The sequence below is a fragment of the Nerophis lumbriciformis genome, linkage group LG07 (genome assembly GCF_033978685.3).
Source record: "Nerophis lumbriciformis linkage group LG07, RoL_Nlum_v2.1, whole genome shotgun sequence".
Taxonomy (NCBI): domain Eukaryota; kingdom Metazoa; phylum Chordata; class Actinopteri; order Syngnathiformes; family Syngnathidae; genus Nerophis; species Nerophis lumbriciformis.
In genome coordinates, this window is record NC_084554.2 from 45,901,400 (window position 1) to 45,917,500 (window position 16,101).

At 43.2% G+C, this 16,101-nt stretch overlaps 2 protein-coding genes across 3 annotated transcripts in view; one reads left to right on the plus strand and one right to left on the minus strand.

Moving 5' to 3' along the window:
- The window catches only part of LOC133609462 (delta-type opioid receptor-like), a 67,724-nt gene extending 57,048 nt beyond the window's left edge, over nucleotides 1-10,676 (minus strand). Inside the window, exons 1-2 of the mRNA XM_061965067.2 lie at nucleotides 9,623-10,676; nucleotides 1,989-2,148 (exon numbers count right to left, since the gene is read on the minus strand). The gene's annotated coding sequence lies outside the window, so the exon portion shown is untranslated. The remainder of the gene's footprint in view (nucleotides 1-1,988; nucleotides 2,149-9,622) is intronic.
- The window catches only part of LOC133609463 (regulator of G-protein signaling 20-like), an 18,576-nt gene continuing 4,004 nt past the window's right edge, over nucleotides 1,530-16,101 (plus strand). The window contains exons 1-4 of one of the 2 annotated variants that reach the window (XM_061965069.1): nucleotides 1,530-1,679; nucleotides 1,998-2,151; nucleotides 11,714-11,794; nucleotides 11,883-12,117. In XM_061965069.1, coding sequence (XP_061821053.1) covers nucleotides 2,015-2,151; nucleotides 11,714-11,794; nucleotides 11,883-12,117 — 453 coding nt within the window. In that variant the 5' untranslated portion in view covers nucleotides 1,530-1,679; nucleotides 1,998-2,014. Of the gene's footprint in view, nucleotides 1,680-1,700; nucleotides 2,152-11,713; nucleotides 11,795-11,882; nucleotides 12,118-16,101 lie in introns of those variants that run through there. The other variant, XM_061965068.2, reaches the window with a different exon arrangement.

Genomic DNA, 16,101 nt, shown 5'->3' on the forward strand with positions numbered 1-16,101 from the left:
ACATTAGCATATTAACAGTTAGCAAATGTCAAATACCAAGTTTTCTGACTCTGAGGCGTTCGGCTGCAAAATTGGTTTAAAAAAAGTATGCGTGTTAATGTTAGCATGCAACCACTACCATGCAAATTTTTTTAGCCAATTTCTCAGCCGAACGCTTCAGAGTCATAAAACTTGGTATTTGACACTTGCTAACTGTTTATATGCTAATGTTATCATGCTAACATTAACATGCGGAATTCTTTTAAACTATTTTGCAGCCGAATGTTAGCATGATAACATTAGCATATTAACAGTTAGCAAGTGTCAAATACCAAGTGTTCTGACTCTGAGGCATTCGGTTGCAAAATTGGCTAAAAACGTTAGCGTCCTAAAGCTAGTAAGCCTGTGCCTGAGCCAATCAGAGGCCACGATACTGAACAGTGCAGTCTGGTGGCCAACACTACTGTAATATTGATATGTTTAGTTCATTTAGACCGGGGATCGGCAAGCCGCATGCAGCTCTTTAGCGCCGCCCTAGTGGCTCTCTGGAGCTTTTTCAAAAATGTTTGAAAAATGGAAAAAGATGAGGGGGAAAAGAAAATATTTCTGTTTTAATATGGTTTCTGTAGGAGGACAAACATGACACAAACCTCCTTAATTGTTATAAAGCATACTGTTTATATTAAACATGCTTCACTGATTCGACTATTGGGGGGGTTTGGCGCCGTTTTGTCCTACTAATTTTGGCGGTCCTTGAACTCACCTAGTTTGTTTACATGTATACTTTCACCGACTTTCTAAGACGTGTTTTATGCCACTTCTTTTTCTGCCTCATTTTGTCCAACAAACTTTTAATGTTGTGCGTGAACGCACAAAGGTGAGTTTTGTTGATGTTATTGACTTGTGTAGAGTGCTAATCAAACATATTTGGTCGATGCTAACATGCTATTTAGGCTAGCTATATGTACATATTGCATCATTATGCCTCATTTTTAGGTATATTTGAGGTCATTTAGTTTCCTTTAAGTTCAATTTATATCTCATGACACACTAACTGTATGTAATATGCCTTTTAATTTTTTGCGGCTCCAGACAGATTTGTTTTTGTATTTTTGGTCCAATATGGCTCCTTCAACATTTTGGGTTGCCAACCCCTGATTTAGCCATTGCTTGAAAATGCTTCATTTAGGGCAAGAATTATGTACAAAGCTAAGATATAAATGTTGTGTTCAGATAGTTTAGCATATATTGATAGACTAACAAGTATATTTATTGTACAAAATGTTTTTGGGAACGCTAGCAAGCCACTTTAATACTTTGACTGGAGGCGTGTTTCATTCCGTGCACCGCTGCCTCTCTCTAGCGGACGTTCGGTGTACTGCGGCACGGCGCCACATGTGGAGATCCAAAGCATTCGGGCAGATGTTCATCTTTTAATCTTCTCTCCGTCGTATTTCAAGTGCTAATCGATGTCTAAATCTTGATACATTTAGACGAATAGTCATTTTTCAAAGGGTGTTAAATAGGAGCAAACATCGGGGAGGTGCTGCGTGTTTTGTGTGGTTTTTTTTCTTCTTCTTTTTTTTACACGCATGCGCAGACGGGCTACCGACCGCTCCATGTCAAGTGGTGGCAGACGGATGTGAGCGCGCCCCCCCCAAGCCCCCACGCACCTGCATTCTGGCATTCATGGTGACGCAGTGAGTATACATTTATGTTCTTATGGGGCAAATGGGGGGTGTTAGTGCGTGTTTTTGGAGTGCGTGTGTGCGTGGGTGGGGGTGTGCACGCAGCATTGCATGCACACCTCCTTTATAAAAATGCTTGTGGAGTGTTAAAAAAAAAAAAAAAAAAAAAAAAAAGGAGCGTTTTGCGTGCAAATGTGCAGCATTTGGTGACGACATGTTAGAAGAGGAGGAGGCAGATGGCGGAGGAGGAGGAGGCAGATGCTCGTCCGTGCACTTCCACGCCATGCATGCACCATACTCGGGAGTGTTTACGTCCGATACCTTTTGCAGTCCATGCATGGCTGGCGATGCGAAAGAGACAGATGCAGGTCCACCAGGAAGCCGCCGCCAGCGTCCTGCAGGCCCGCCACAGGATGGCCAACACGCCCGGCAACGCCTCCAACGCCTGCTGCTTCTGCTGGTGCTGCTGCTGTAGCTGCTCCTGGTAGGACCACATCTCATCACTTCTCCATTCTATTCACTCATTCATTCCACTACATCTTCATGATATTCTGCAGCAAAGTCATTTAAAAAAATTGACCACATTTAGCACACCTTTACACATAAATATGCAATCATTACAAAACAGGCATCAAAGTCAAGTAAAGCCTGCAATAATCATACTTTTTAAAAACAATACTCAATAAGTTTACTCATTAAAAAAAAAAAAAAAAAAGCCAGATTCATTTTTACCGCACATTTTACAAATAAGTCAAGCACCAAGTTACATGACTCTGAGTCATTCGGCTCCAAAATTGGCTAAAAAAATGTGCATGGTAGTGTTAGCATGCTAACAGTTAGCGTGTGTCAAGTACCAAGTTACATGACCCGGAGTCATTCGAATCCAAAATTGGCTAAAAAAGTTTGCATGGTAGTGTTAGCATGCTAACAGTTAACGTGTCAAGTACAGAGTTATACGACCCTTATGTGTTCGGCTGAAAAAAAGTTAGCATGGTAATGTTAGCATGTGTCAAGTACCAAGTTACATGACTCTGAGTCATTCGAATCCAAAATTGGCTAAAAAAGTTTGCATAGTAGTGTTAGCATGCTAACAGTTAACGTGTCAAGTACAGAGTTATATACGACTTTTATGTGTTCGGCTGAAAAAAAGTTAGCATGGTAATGTTAGCATGCTAAAGTTAGCATACTAACAGTTAGCATCTGTAAAGTACCAAGTTACATGACTCGGAGTCGTTGGGCTCCAAAATTGGCTAAAAAGGTTTGCATGGTAATTTTAGCATGCCAACAGTTAGCATGTGTCAGGTACCAAGTTATATGACTCTGAGTCAATCGGCTCCAAAATTGGCTAAAAAAGTTTGCATGGTAGAGTTAGCTCGCTAACAGTCAACATGTGTCAAGTACCGAGTTATACGACTCTTATGTGTTTGACTGAAAAAAAGTTAGCATGGTAATGTTAGCATGGTAACGTTAGCATACAAACATTTAGCATCTGTAAAGTACCAAGTTACATGACTGAGTCGTTCGGCCGCAAAATTGGCTAAAAATGTTTGCATGGTACTGTTAGCATGATAACAGTTAGCATATGTAAAGTACCAAGTTACATGACTGAGTCGTTCGGCTGCAAAATTGGCTAAAAGGTTTGCATGGTACCGTTAGTATGCGAACAGTTAGCATGTGTCAAGTACCTAGTTATACGACTCGTATGTGTTCGGCTGAAAAAAAGTTAGCATGCTTATGTTAGCATACTAAGAGTTAGCATCTGTAAAGTACCAAGTTACATGACCCGGAGTCATTCGAATCCAAAATTGGCTAAAAAAGTTTGCATGGTAGAGTTAGCTCGCTAACAGTCAACATGTGTCAAGTACCAAGTTATACGACTCTTATGTGTTCGGCTGAAAAAAAGCTAGCATGGTAATGGTAGCATAGTAACGTTAGCATACTAACAGTTAGCATCTGTAAAGTACCTAGTTACATGACTTGAGTCTTTCGGCCGCAAAAATTGGCTAAAAAGGTTTGCATGGTAGTGTTAGCATGCTAACAATTAGCATCTGTAAAGTACCAAGTTACATGACTGAGTCGTTTGGCCGCATAATTGGCTAAAAATGTTTGCATGGTACTGTTAGTATGCTAACAGTTAACATGTGTCAAGTACCGAGTTGTACGACTTATGTGTTCGGCTGAAAAAAAGTTAGCACGGTAATGTTAGCATGTTAACGTTATCATACTAACAGTTAACATCTGTAAAGTACCAAGTTACATGACTCTGAGTCATTCGGCTGCAAAATTGGCTAAAAAGGTTTGCAAAGTGCCAAGTTACATGACTGAGTCGTTCGGCTGCAAAATTGGCTACAAATGTTTGCATGGTAGTGTTAGCATGCCAACAGTTAACACGTGTCAAGTACCGAGTTATACGACTCTTATGTGTTCGGCTGAAAAAAAGTTAGCATGGTAATGTTAGCATGCTAACGTTAGCATACTAACAACATGTGTCAAGTACCGGGTTTAAAGATTAGTTAAAAATTCCGCACTGTAATTTTAGCGTGACAACGTTAGCATACTAACAGTTAGCATCGGTAAAGTACCAAGTTACATGACTCTGAGTCGTTCGGCTGCAAAATTGGCTAAAAATGTTTGCATGGTACTGTTAATTAGCATGTATCAAGTACCAAGTTATACGACTCTGAAGTGTTCATCTGCAAAATTGGCATAAAAGTTAGCATGGTAATGTTACCATGCTAACGTTATCATACTAACAGTTAGCATGTGTCAAGTACCAAGTTATATGACTGAGTCATTCGGCTCCAAAATTGGCTAAAAAAGTTTGCATGGTAGTGTTAGCATGCTAACAGTTAGCATGTGTTACATGACAGTCATTTTAACACATTCACAAATTAATAATCAAAAAACCCATCAATGTCAAATAACATGAAAACTGCAATCATTTTTTTTAAACCTTTTTAAAAAAAAAATTTTTACATGTCCTGTCCTATTTTTAAACCTCGTTTCTGAGCACATTTTTTTAGTTTTATCCATTGTATTGTTATATATTATTTTTGGATTAAAACATTTGTAAAGTAGTTTACGCAAAGCGTAAAAAAATACAAATTAAAAATTAAAGCATGTTTTAAAAAGTCCACTAAAACTAAAACTAAAAAGAAAAAAAGTGGGGGGAAAATTGAGTAAAAAAAATAAATCCTACATTTTTTAAAGTTTAAAATACACCCAAACGGTAGATTTATATTTTTAGGATCTTAGTATCCCTAAACAAAACCCACTCAAGAAAAAAATAGGCAATTTAAGATTGTGTCCAAGTTTTGAATTTATTTGAAATTAACCTAAACCTCACTTCACTTCTAAATCTTAGAAACTTATAAAATAAAAAATATCCTGGAAACAATGTCTCTCAGCAAATGTATTATTTATTGTATTTTTAAATTTAAATAATAATAATATATATATATATATATTTTTTTTTTTTTAAAGAGTAGAACAAATTTTATAACATTTTATATTTTACATATATTTTTCAGACTTGTACCTCTACTTGTATTACTGACAAATAAAAGTAAAGATCTAAAAAAAAAAGTAATCCATTTAAAATAAACCCAGAAGGTAGATTGAATTATATTTGTAATGATATTTTACTAAGGAATGTCCCTAAACAAAATCTACTCAAGTAAAAATTAAGCAAAATAAAATATACTTTTTTTTTCTTTTCTTTTTTTTATTGTATTTCTTTTAGTGTATTTAACCTAAACCACACTTTACTTCAAACATTTACAAACTTATACAATAAAAAATATGGAAGCATGTTTTATTTATTGTATTTTTAATTTGTATTTTATGATTTTTTTATTTTTTTATTTTTATTTTTAAGAGTAGAGCAAATTTTATAACATTTTATATTTTACATACAAGTACATACAACTCTCTGAGCTGCCACCTTAACGTGGTAGAGGAGTTTGCGTGTCCCAATGATCCTAGGGGCTATGTTGTCCGGGGGCTTCTATGCCCCCTGGTAGGGTCTCCCAAGGCAAACTGGTCCTGGGTGAGGGATCAGACAAAGAGCAGCTCGAAGATCTCTATGAATAACACTGACAAGGAACCCAGATTTCCCTCGCCCGGACGCGGGTCACCGGGGCCCCCCTCTGGAGCCAGGCCCCGAGGTGGGGCACGATGGCGAGCGCCTGGTGGCCGGGCCTGTCCCCATGGGGCCCGGCCGGGCACAGCCCGAAGAGGCAACGTGGGTCCCCCCTCCAACGGGCTCACCACCCATAGCAGGGGTCATAGAGGTCGGGTGCGATGTGAGCTGGGCGGAAGCCGAAGGCAGGGCACTTGGCGGTCCGATCCTCGGCTACAGAAGCTAGCTCTTGGGACGTGGAACGTCACCTCGCTGGGGGGGAAGGAGCCTGAGCTAGTGCGCGAGGTGGAGAAGTTCCGGCTAGATATAGTCGGACTCACTTCGACGCACAGCAAGGGCTCTGGAACCAGTTCTCTCGAGAGGGGCTGGACTCTCTTCCACTCTGGCGTTGCCGGCAGAGAGAGGCGACGGGCTGGGGTGGCAATTCTTGTTTCCCCCCGGCTCAGAGCCTGTACGTTGGAGTTCAACCCGGTGGACGAGAGGGTAGCTTCCCTCCGCCTTCGGGTGGGGGAACGGGTCCTGACTGTGGTTTGCGCTTACGCGCCAAACCGCAGCTCAGAGTACCCACCCTTTTTGGATTCACTCGAGGGAGTACTTGAGAGTGCTCCCCCGGGTGATTCCCTCGTTCTACTGGGGGACTTCAATGCTCATGTTGGCAGCGACAGTGAAACCTGGAGAGGCGTGATTGGGAAGAATGGCTGCCCGGATCTGAACCCGAGCGGTGTTTTGTTATTGGACTTTTGTGCCCGTCACAGATTGTCCATAACGAACACCACGTTCAAACATAAGGGTGTCCATATGTGCACTTGGCACCAGGACACCCTAGGCCGCAGTTCCATGATCGACTTTGTAGTTGTGTCATCGGATTTGCGGCCTCATGTTTTGGACACTCGGGTGAAGAGAGGGGCGGAGCTTTCTACCGATCACCACCTGGTGGTGAGTTGGCTGCGATGGTGGGGGAGGATGCCGGACAGACCTGGCAGGCCCAAACGCATTGTGAGGGTTTGCTGGGAACGTCTGGCAGAGTCTCCTGTCAGAGAGAGTTTCAATTCCCACCTCCGGAAGAACTTTGAACATGTCACGAGGGAGGTGCTGGACATTGAGTCCGAATGGACCATGTTCCGCGCCTCTATTGTCGAGGCGGCTGATTGGAGCTGTGGCCGCAAGGTAGTTGGTGCTTGTCGTGGCGGTAATCCTAGAACCCGTTGGTGGACACCGGCGGTGAGGGATGCCGTCAAGCTGAAGGAGTCCTATCGGGTTCTTTTGGCTCAGAACTCCTGAGGCAGTGGACAAGTACCGACAGGCCAAGCGGTGTGCGGCTTCAGCGGTCGCAGAGGCAAAAACTCGGACATGGGAGGAGTTCGGTGAGGCCATGGAAAACGACTTCCGGACGGCTTCGAAGCAATTCTGGACCACCATCCGCCGCCTCAGGAAGGGGAAGCAGTGCACTATCAACACCGTGTATGGCGAGGATGGTGTTCTGCTGACCTCGACTGCGGATGTTGTGGATCGGTGGAGGGAATACTTCGAAGACCTCCTCAATCCCACCAACACGTCTTCCTATGAGGAAACAGTGCCTGGGGAGTCTGTGGTGGGCTCTCCTATTTCTGGGGCTGAGGTTGCTGAGGTAGTTAAAAAGCTCCTCGGTGGCAAGGCCCCGGGGGTGGATGAGATCCGCCCGGAGTTCCTTAAGGCTCTGGATGCTGTGGGGCTGTCTTGGTTGACAAGACTCTGCAGCATCGCGTGGACATCGGGGGCGGTACCACTGGATTGGCAGACCGGGGTGGTGGTTCCTCTCTTTAAGAAGGGGAACCGGAGGGTGTGTTCTAACTATCGTGGGATCACACTCCTCAGCCTTCCCGGTAAGGTCTATTCAGGTGCACTGGAGAGGAGGCTACGCCGGATAGTCGAACCTCGGATTCAGGAGGAACAGTGTGGTTTTCGTCCTGGTCGTGGAACTGTGGACCAGCTCTATACTCTCGGCAGGGTCCTTGAGGGTGCATGGGAGTTTGCCCAACCAGTCTACATGTGTTTTGTGGACTTGGAGAAGGCATTCGACCGTGTCCCTCGGGAAGTCCTGTGTGGAGTGCTCAGGGAGTATGGGGTATCGGACTGTCTGATTGTGGCAGTCCGCTCCCTGTATGCTCAGTGCCAGAGCTTGGTCCGCATTGCCGGTAGTAAGTCGGACACGTTTCCAGTGAGGGTTGGACTCCGCCAAGGCTGCCCTTTGTCACCGATTCTGTTCATAACTTTTATGGACAGAATTTCTAGGCGCAGTCAAGGCGTTGAGGGGATCTGGTTTGGTGGCTGCAGGATTAGGTCTCTGCTTTTTGCAGATGATGTGGTCCTGATGGCTTCATCTGGCCAGGATCTTCAGCTCTCGCTGGATCGGTTCGCAGCCGAGTGTGAAGCGACTGGGATGAGAATCAGCACCTCCAAGTCCGAGTCCATGGTTCTCGCCCGGAAAAGGGTGGAGTGCCATCTCCGGGTTGGGGAGGAGATCTTGCCCCAAGTGGAGGAGTTCAAGTACCTCGGAGTCTTGTTCACGAGTGAGGGAAGAGTGGATCGTGAGATCGACAGGCGGATCGGTGCGGCGTCTTCAGTAATGCGGACGCTGTATCGATCCGTTGTGGTGAAGAAGGAGCTGAGCCGGAAGGCAAAGCTCTCAATTTACCGGTCGATCTACGTTCCCATCCTCACCTATGGTCATGAGCTTTGGGTTATGACCGAAAGGACAAGATCACGGGTACAAGCGGCTGAAATGAGTTTCCTCCGCCGGGTGGCGGGGCTCTCCCTTAGAGATAGGGTGAGAAGCTCTGTCATCCGGGGGGAGCTCAAAGTAAAGCCGCTGCTCCTCCACATCGAGAGGAGCCAGATGAGGTGGTTCGGGCATCTGGTCAGGATGCCACCCCAACGCCTCCCTAGGGAGGTGTTTAGGGCACGTCCGACCGGTAGGAGGCCGCGGGGAAGACCCAGGACACGTTGGGAAGACTATGTCTCCCGGCTGGCCTGGGAACGCCTCGGGGTCCCACTGGAAGAGCTGGACAAAGTGGCTGGGGAGAGGGAAGTCTGGGCTTCCCTGCTTAGGCTGCTGCCCCCGCGACCCGACCTCGGATAAGCGGAAGAAGATGGATGGATGGATGGATACAAGTAGAGGTGCAAGTCTGAAAAATGTATTACTGACAAATAAAAGTAAAGGTCTAAAAAAAGTTTTAAGTAATCCACTTAAAATAATCCCAGAAGGTAGATTAAATTATATTTTTATGATATTTTACTAAGGAATGTCCCAAAACAAAATCTACTCAAGTAAAAAGTAAACAAAATAAAATATACTTTAAATTTGACCTGCTTTATTTTTTTTAATTAAATTTTTTTTTTTTTTTTTCAATAATTGTATTTAACTTAAACCTCACTTTACTTTAAATATTTACACATTCCTACAATAAAAATATCCTGGAAATGCGTCTGACCACATGTTTTATTTATTGTATTTTTAATTTGGATTTCATGATTTATATATTTATTTATTTTAATTTCAAGAGGAGAACAAATTGTACGACATTTTATATTTTATATAAATTTTTGTAGACTTGTACTTTTGTCAATAATACAAGTGAAAGTACAGGTTTAAAAAAATCAATTCCCGTTTAATCAAATTTAAAAAAGGTCCCAAAGGTAGATTAAATTATATTTTACTAAAGGAATGTCTCAAAATAAAATAATAAAAGTGACTTAGTTTTTAACTTCATTGAATGGAACCTAAACCTTATAGAACCAACACATGGTGGAATGGAACCTAGCTAGAGCGTCTTACCGTCACAAGAAGCCAGCGGGTCACATGTTTGCAGGTCACATGTTTTGGAATCATCTGGCCTAATTAAGGAGGCTCCCAGCTGAGTGCAAAGCAGTTGATTGTTGCACTGCTGCCATGTTCCCAACTGGCACAGGTGACGCACGCAGGCCGCACCTCAGGTGTTGTGTACTGTGGGATTACACGGAGGACCAGGTGTAACAATTACATGCTGTTATTGGCCCTCCCTGTGGAACCCTCCACTCTTACCTTTTATTCCACACCTGGATTGGAAATCACTTTAGCGAGCGCTCCCTTGGAAACGTGACCACGGATCACCTTTTTTTCAGCGTTAAAAGATATCTTTGCTCCCAACATTGATCGGTCTTCACCTGAAAGTGAGGCGGCCCAAAATGCTTCCTGACGTCAACGTCCACCCGAGCAATTTTTTACCTTGAATTCTGTTTTGCACTTCTTACATCTGTCAACATGTAACATCACACATACATTTATATACAGTGGTGGTCAAAAGTTTACATACACTTGTAAAGAACATAATGTCATGGCTGTCTTGACTTTCCAATCATTTCTACAACTCACAAAAAACATTCATGAAGTTTGCTTCTTTTATGAATTTATTATGGGTCTACTGAAAATGTGAGCAAATGTGCTGGGTCAAAAGTATACATACAGCAATGTTAATATTTGCTTACATGTCCCTTGGCAAGTTTCACTGCAATAAGGCGCTTTTGGTAGCCATCCACAAGCTTCTGCTTGACTTTTTGACCACTCCTCTTGACAAAATTTGTGCAGTTCAGCTAAATTTATTGGGTTTTCTGACATTTACTTGTTTCTTCAGCATTGTGCACATGTTTAAGTCAGGACTTTGGGAAGGCCATCCTAAAACCTTCATTCTAGTCTGATTTAGCCATTCCTTTACCACTTTTGATGTGTGTTTGGGGTCATTGTCCTGTTGGAACACCCAACTGTGCCCAAGACCCAACCTCCGAGGCTGATGATTTTAGGTTGTCCTGATCCTCCGTTTTCATTGTCCCATTTACTCTCTGTAAAGCATCACTTCCATTGGCAGCAAAACAAGCCCAGATCATAATACAACACCACCATGCTTGACGGTAGGCCTGGTGTTCCTGGGATTAAAGGCCTCGCCTTCTCTCCTCCAAACATATTGCTGGGTATTGTGGTCAAACTGCTCCATTTTTGTTTCATCTGACCACAGAACTTTCCTCCAGAAGGTTTTATCTTTGTCAATGTGATGTCAGATGATACAAAAATGGAGCTGTTTGGCCACAATACCCAAAAATATGTTTGGAGGAGAAAAGGTGAGGCCTTTAATCCCAGGAACACCATACCTACTGTCAAGCATGGTGAAGTGAATTATATTTATATATCGCTTTTTCTCTAGTGACTCAAAGCGCTTTACATAGTGAAACCCAATATCTAAGTTACATTTAAACCAGTGTGGGTGACACTGGGAGCAGTTGGGTAAAGTGTCTTGCCCAAGGACACAACGGCAGTGACTTGGATGGCGGAAGCGGGGATCGAACCTGGAACCAACCGTCAAGTTGCTGCCGCTCTACCAACCGAGCTATACCGCCCCAAGGTGGTGGTAGTACTATGCTCTGGGCCTGGGATCCATTATTTACATTTGTTTTAACTAATAAACAAACCTAAAATAAGACTTTCTATGGTAAATATTGGACACACTGTGACACTATTGTTCATTTTTGATATAAATGGCTGTGATGACAATGTAAATTAGAGATTTTTAATCACTCTTACGTATTAATATTGATACGGTTGTTATTAATTTTTGTTTGACTACTTTGGATTGTTTTGTGTCATGTTTGTGTCTCCTCTCAATTGCTCTGTTGATTTTGGAATTGGGATATTATTGTGTATTATTTTGTTGGACTGATTAAAAAAAAAAAACAGCAAGAGTGCTCGTGTCATATCGAAGATCTTTGACAAGTATCAACACATTAGGACGTGAAGTTGCTTTTGGGAGGAGTGCACATTTCCCCAGCTTGTTGTGCGTGTTTGGACACATCGCTCAGGAGGTACCGACGGTGAATACATGAATTGTTTGTCTTGCAGTTTGACTGTTCGAGGCGAGGACGAGACGATACAAAGGTCCGCTTGCGATCGTAGGGGCGAAGGAGCCAACTGTGAAGAGAGGTAAGCGGGACGGGTGGACGACGTGAAAGACCAGGACGCGCCTCAGCTGTCTTGTCCTCTCCCTCTTCTCCGAAAAAAAAAAAAAAAGCCCCGAGCCCACCCTGGAGGACGCGCGGTCCTGGACCACGTCCTTCGAGAAGGTGATGAGGAGCGCGGCGGGCCGAGGCTGCTTCCGGCAGTTCCTGCGCACCGAGTTCAGCGAGGAGAACATGATGTTCTGGCTGGCCTGCGAGGAACTGAAGAAGGAGACCAACAAGACGGTGGTGGAGGAGAAAGTGCGGCAGATCTACGAGGACTTCATCTCCATCCTGTCGCCCAAAGAGGTGAGAGGACTAAGTCCCTGCCGTTACAAAAGGGAAGGCATTTTATTTATCGGTCCGCTGCTTTTGTCATGCCAGTTTTTGGTGCTAAGAATGCATCTTTCCTTCCGATTTGTCGACTGGAAGTGGAGATGTCCGATAATGGCTTTTTTGCCGATATCTGATATTGTCCAACTCTTAATTACCGATTCCGATATCAACCGATACCGATATATACAGTCATGGAATTAGCACATTATTATGCCTAATTTTGTTGTGATGCCCCGCTGGATGCATTAAACAATGTAACAAGGTTTTCCAAAATAAATCAACTCAAGTTATGGAAAAAAAAATGCCAACATGGCACTGCCATATTTATTATTGAAGTCACAAAGTGCATTATTTTTTTTAACATGCCTCAAAACAGCAGCTTGGAATTTGGGACATGCTCTCCCTGAGAGAGCATGAGGAGGTTGAGGTGGGCGGGGTAGGGGAAGGCGGGGGGGGTGTATATTGTAGCGTCCCGGAAGAGTTAGTGCTGCAAGGGTTTCTGGGTATTTGTTCTGTTGTGTTTATGTTGTGTTACAGTGCGGATGTTCTCCCAAAATGTGTTTGTCATTCTTGTTTGGTGTGGGTTCACAGTGTGCCGCATATTTGTAACAGTGTTAAAGTTGTTTATACGGCCACCCTCAGTGTGACCTGTATGGCTTTTGACCAAATATGTATTGCATTCACTTGTGTGTGTGAAAAGCCGTAGATATTATGTGACTGGGCCGGCACGCAAAGGCAGTGCCTTTAAGGTTCATTGGCGCTCTGTTCTTTTCCCTACGTCCGTGTACACAGCAGCGCTTTAAAAAGTCAGGAATTTTACTTTTTGAAACCGATACCGATAATTTCCGATGTTACATTTTAAAGCATTTATCGGCCGATAATATCGGCAGTCCGATATTATCGGACATCTCTAACTGGAAGTGCAAGTGCCGGCTAAAATGATGCCATCAGCATCATTCACTTGTTTCATTTCATAGGAAAAAGAAAGCAGACATGACACAAAACCATCGCTGGGTTGCATGAGACGTCACGTCCGCTTTGCTTGGTCGCGGTGTAGCGCACGTGGAGGGCGAACAAGCTAGAAATTTGAACTGAAAAGGCTTTGCTGTGCGGTACCAAGCTTTCAAATGGAGAGTCTTTGGTAGAAGTGGCTCATCAAGGGAATAACCTCTGGGGAATGGTTCGCAAACATAACCATGACCTATCAGGAGCACTTAGTCATAAGTAGGGCTGCCGATATTATCGGCCGATAAATGCTTTAAAATGTAATATCGGAAATTATCGGTATTGGTTTCAAAAAGTAACATTTATGACTTTTTAAAACGCCGCTGTGTACACGGACGTAGGGAAAAGTACAGAGCACCAATAAACCTTAAAGGCACTGCCTTTGCGTGCCGGCCCAGTCACATAATATCTTTGGCTTTCCACACACACACAAGTGAATGCAACGCATACTTGGTCAACAGCCATACAGGTCACACTGAGGGTGGCCATATAAACAACTTTAACACTGTTACAAAAGATGCGCCACACTGTGAACCCACACCAAACAAGAATGACAAACACATTTCGGGAGACATCCGCACCGTAACACAACATAAACAGAACAGAACAAATACCCAGAACCCCTTGCAGCACTAACACTTCCGGGACGCTACAATATACACCCTCACTACCCACTACCCAAAACCCCGCCACCTCCAAGCCCGCCCACCTCAACCTCCTCATGCTCTCTCAGGGAGAGCATGTCCCAAATTCCAAGCTGCTGTTCTGAGGCATGTTAAAAAAAATAATGCACTTTGTGACTTCAATGATAAATATGGCAGTGCCATATTGGCATTTTTTTCCATACCTTGAGTTAATTTATTTTGGAAAACCTTGTTACATTGTTTAATGCATCCAGCGGGGCATCACAACAAAATTAGGCATAATAATGCGTTAATTCCACGACTGTATATATCGGTATCGGTTGATATCGGAATCGGTAATTAAGAGTTGGACAATATCGGATATTGGCAAAAAAGCCATTATCGGACATCTCTACACAAAACCATCGCTGGGTTGCATAAGACGTCACATCCGCTTTGCTTGGTCGCGGTGTAGCGCCCGTGGAGGGCGAACAAGCTATGAATTTGAAGTGAAAAGGCTTTGCTGTGCGGTCCCAAGCTTTCAAATGGAGAGTCTTTGGTAGAAGTGGCTCATCAAGGGAATAACGTCCGGGAAATGGTTCTCAAACATAACCACGACCCATCAGGAGCACTTAGTCATAAGCCCGGGATCAAACCAGTAACCTTCCGGTTACCCACTGAGTCCACTTAAGAAAACTGTGCATGAATCCACTCTATTCCATTTCAATATTGTTGATGATAGCGTGTATATTTGCCTCTAAACCTTTCAAAATAGGCCCAAATCTGCACTGATGCGTGCAAACAAACGGGACTCTTGCCCTCCAGCTGAAACCCAGAAATAGTTGTTTCAAACGGCGACTTTCAGGCTTGAAGATACAAGAAAAGAAATCCAGAAATGAAAGTTTCATTTTTAGATCAAGCAGAACTAAAAAAATATAGAGTAACTCAATTCTAAAGGTAAGAAATGATGGAATCATGAAAAAGAAACAACCTCCAGAGCACTTTGTTGCACAACCTCTGGCTTTTATAAGAGCTTGCAGGGTGTGAGGCGTGGACTTAACGAGTGACAAACACCTCCTCAACAACCTGCTCCAACTTCCTGTTGTCTGATCAGCTTGTCATCCACTATTTTCTTCTATTTCCACCACACATTTAACTGATTGATATTCGCAGGCCATGACTTTGACCTCATCTTTCAAGGAAATTGTTGACACTTTTAGCTCTATGACAAGATGCGGTATCTTTCCATTGATGGAATAAGAGACACGTGCATATATTGAAGATGTAATGGCAGCCATCATGCGTAGGGATGATGTTCGAAATCGGTTCTCCCGGTTGTTCGATAAGAAAAGAACCGATTCCATGGACTCGAATCCCTTTTTGAGAACCGGTTCCCCTTATCGAGGCCACTATAGTAAAGAAAAAGAGTTGGTTCTTTATTCGAATCCCTGGGAACAAATCCCTTCCCACGTACAGGAAATGCCCTGTGGGACCTGCAATGTAATGCCCATTTGATTGTAGACTCTTACTGCCACCTTGTGGCGATATGAAAGTACTACGCGTCATTAGTTTGGGCACTTCCGGGTTGAGACAATTGAGAAGTAGACAAGTTGTTAGCTCTTACAAGCCTTGGAAAAGATAAGTCTGTAAGTAAACTGTTTAACTTGTTTATGTAACTCAATATTAAGGTGGAAAGTGGTAAGTTTGATACTAAGATGTTTATTGAAAAACGATTTTTGTGCACTGTTTCAATGGATGTTTTGAGGACTTAAAATGGCTGCCAGTCGTGTATTCCCACCATCGAAATAGTTTCAACACTCAGAAGTATTTGTTTGATGATAGTACTGTATATTTGTGTGAAGCTAATATTTACATATTGTGTATTACATTTCCGTATGTTAATTGAATCACATAGCTTATACATTTGTCATTGTGTGTATTTCAGTTTAAAAAACAACAACAACAACAGTCCAGTGCAAGACATCTTCTTTTTGAGAAGATCAGGCAAAGTGTTGGCTACATCTACGGGGTACAATCACACTACAGTCGTCCCTCGTTTATCGTGACCGTGGTAAACGTATTTAATTATTATTAAATCCAATATTTTTGTTTTGTTTTTAACGACCTTCTTTAAATACGTTTTTTTAACATTATTAGCGCTCTCTAAACATGACCTAGCACTGATGTAGTCACCTTTACACTGCTTTCACCCAGTAGCCTTGGGTGCATTCTACTGGAAATTACAGTACTCACCCGCTACCGAATAGGGTACATTTTCTGGCACCGACTGAGTCCTACCGGGCACCGATTCGCGTACAATCCAAAGGTG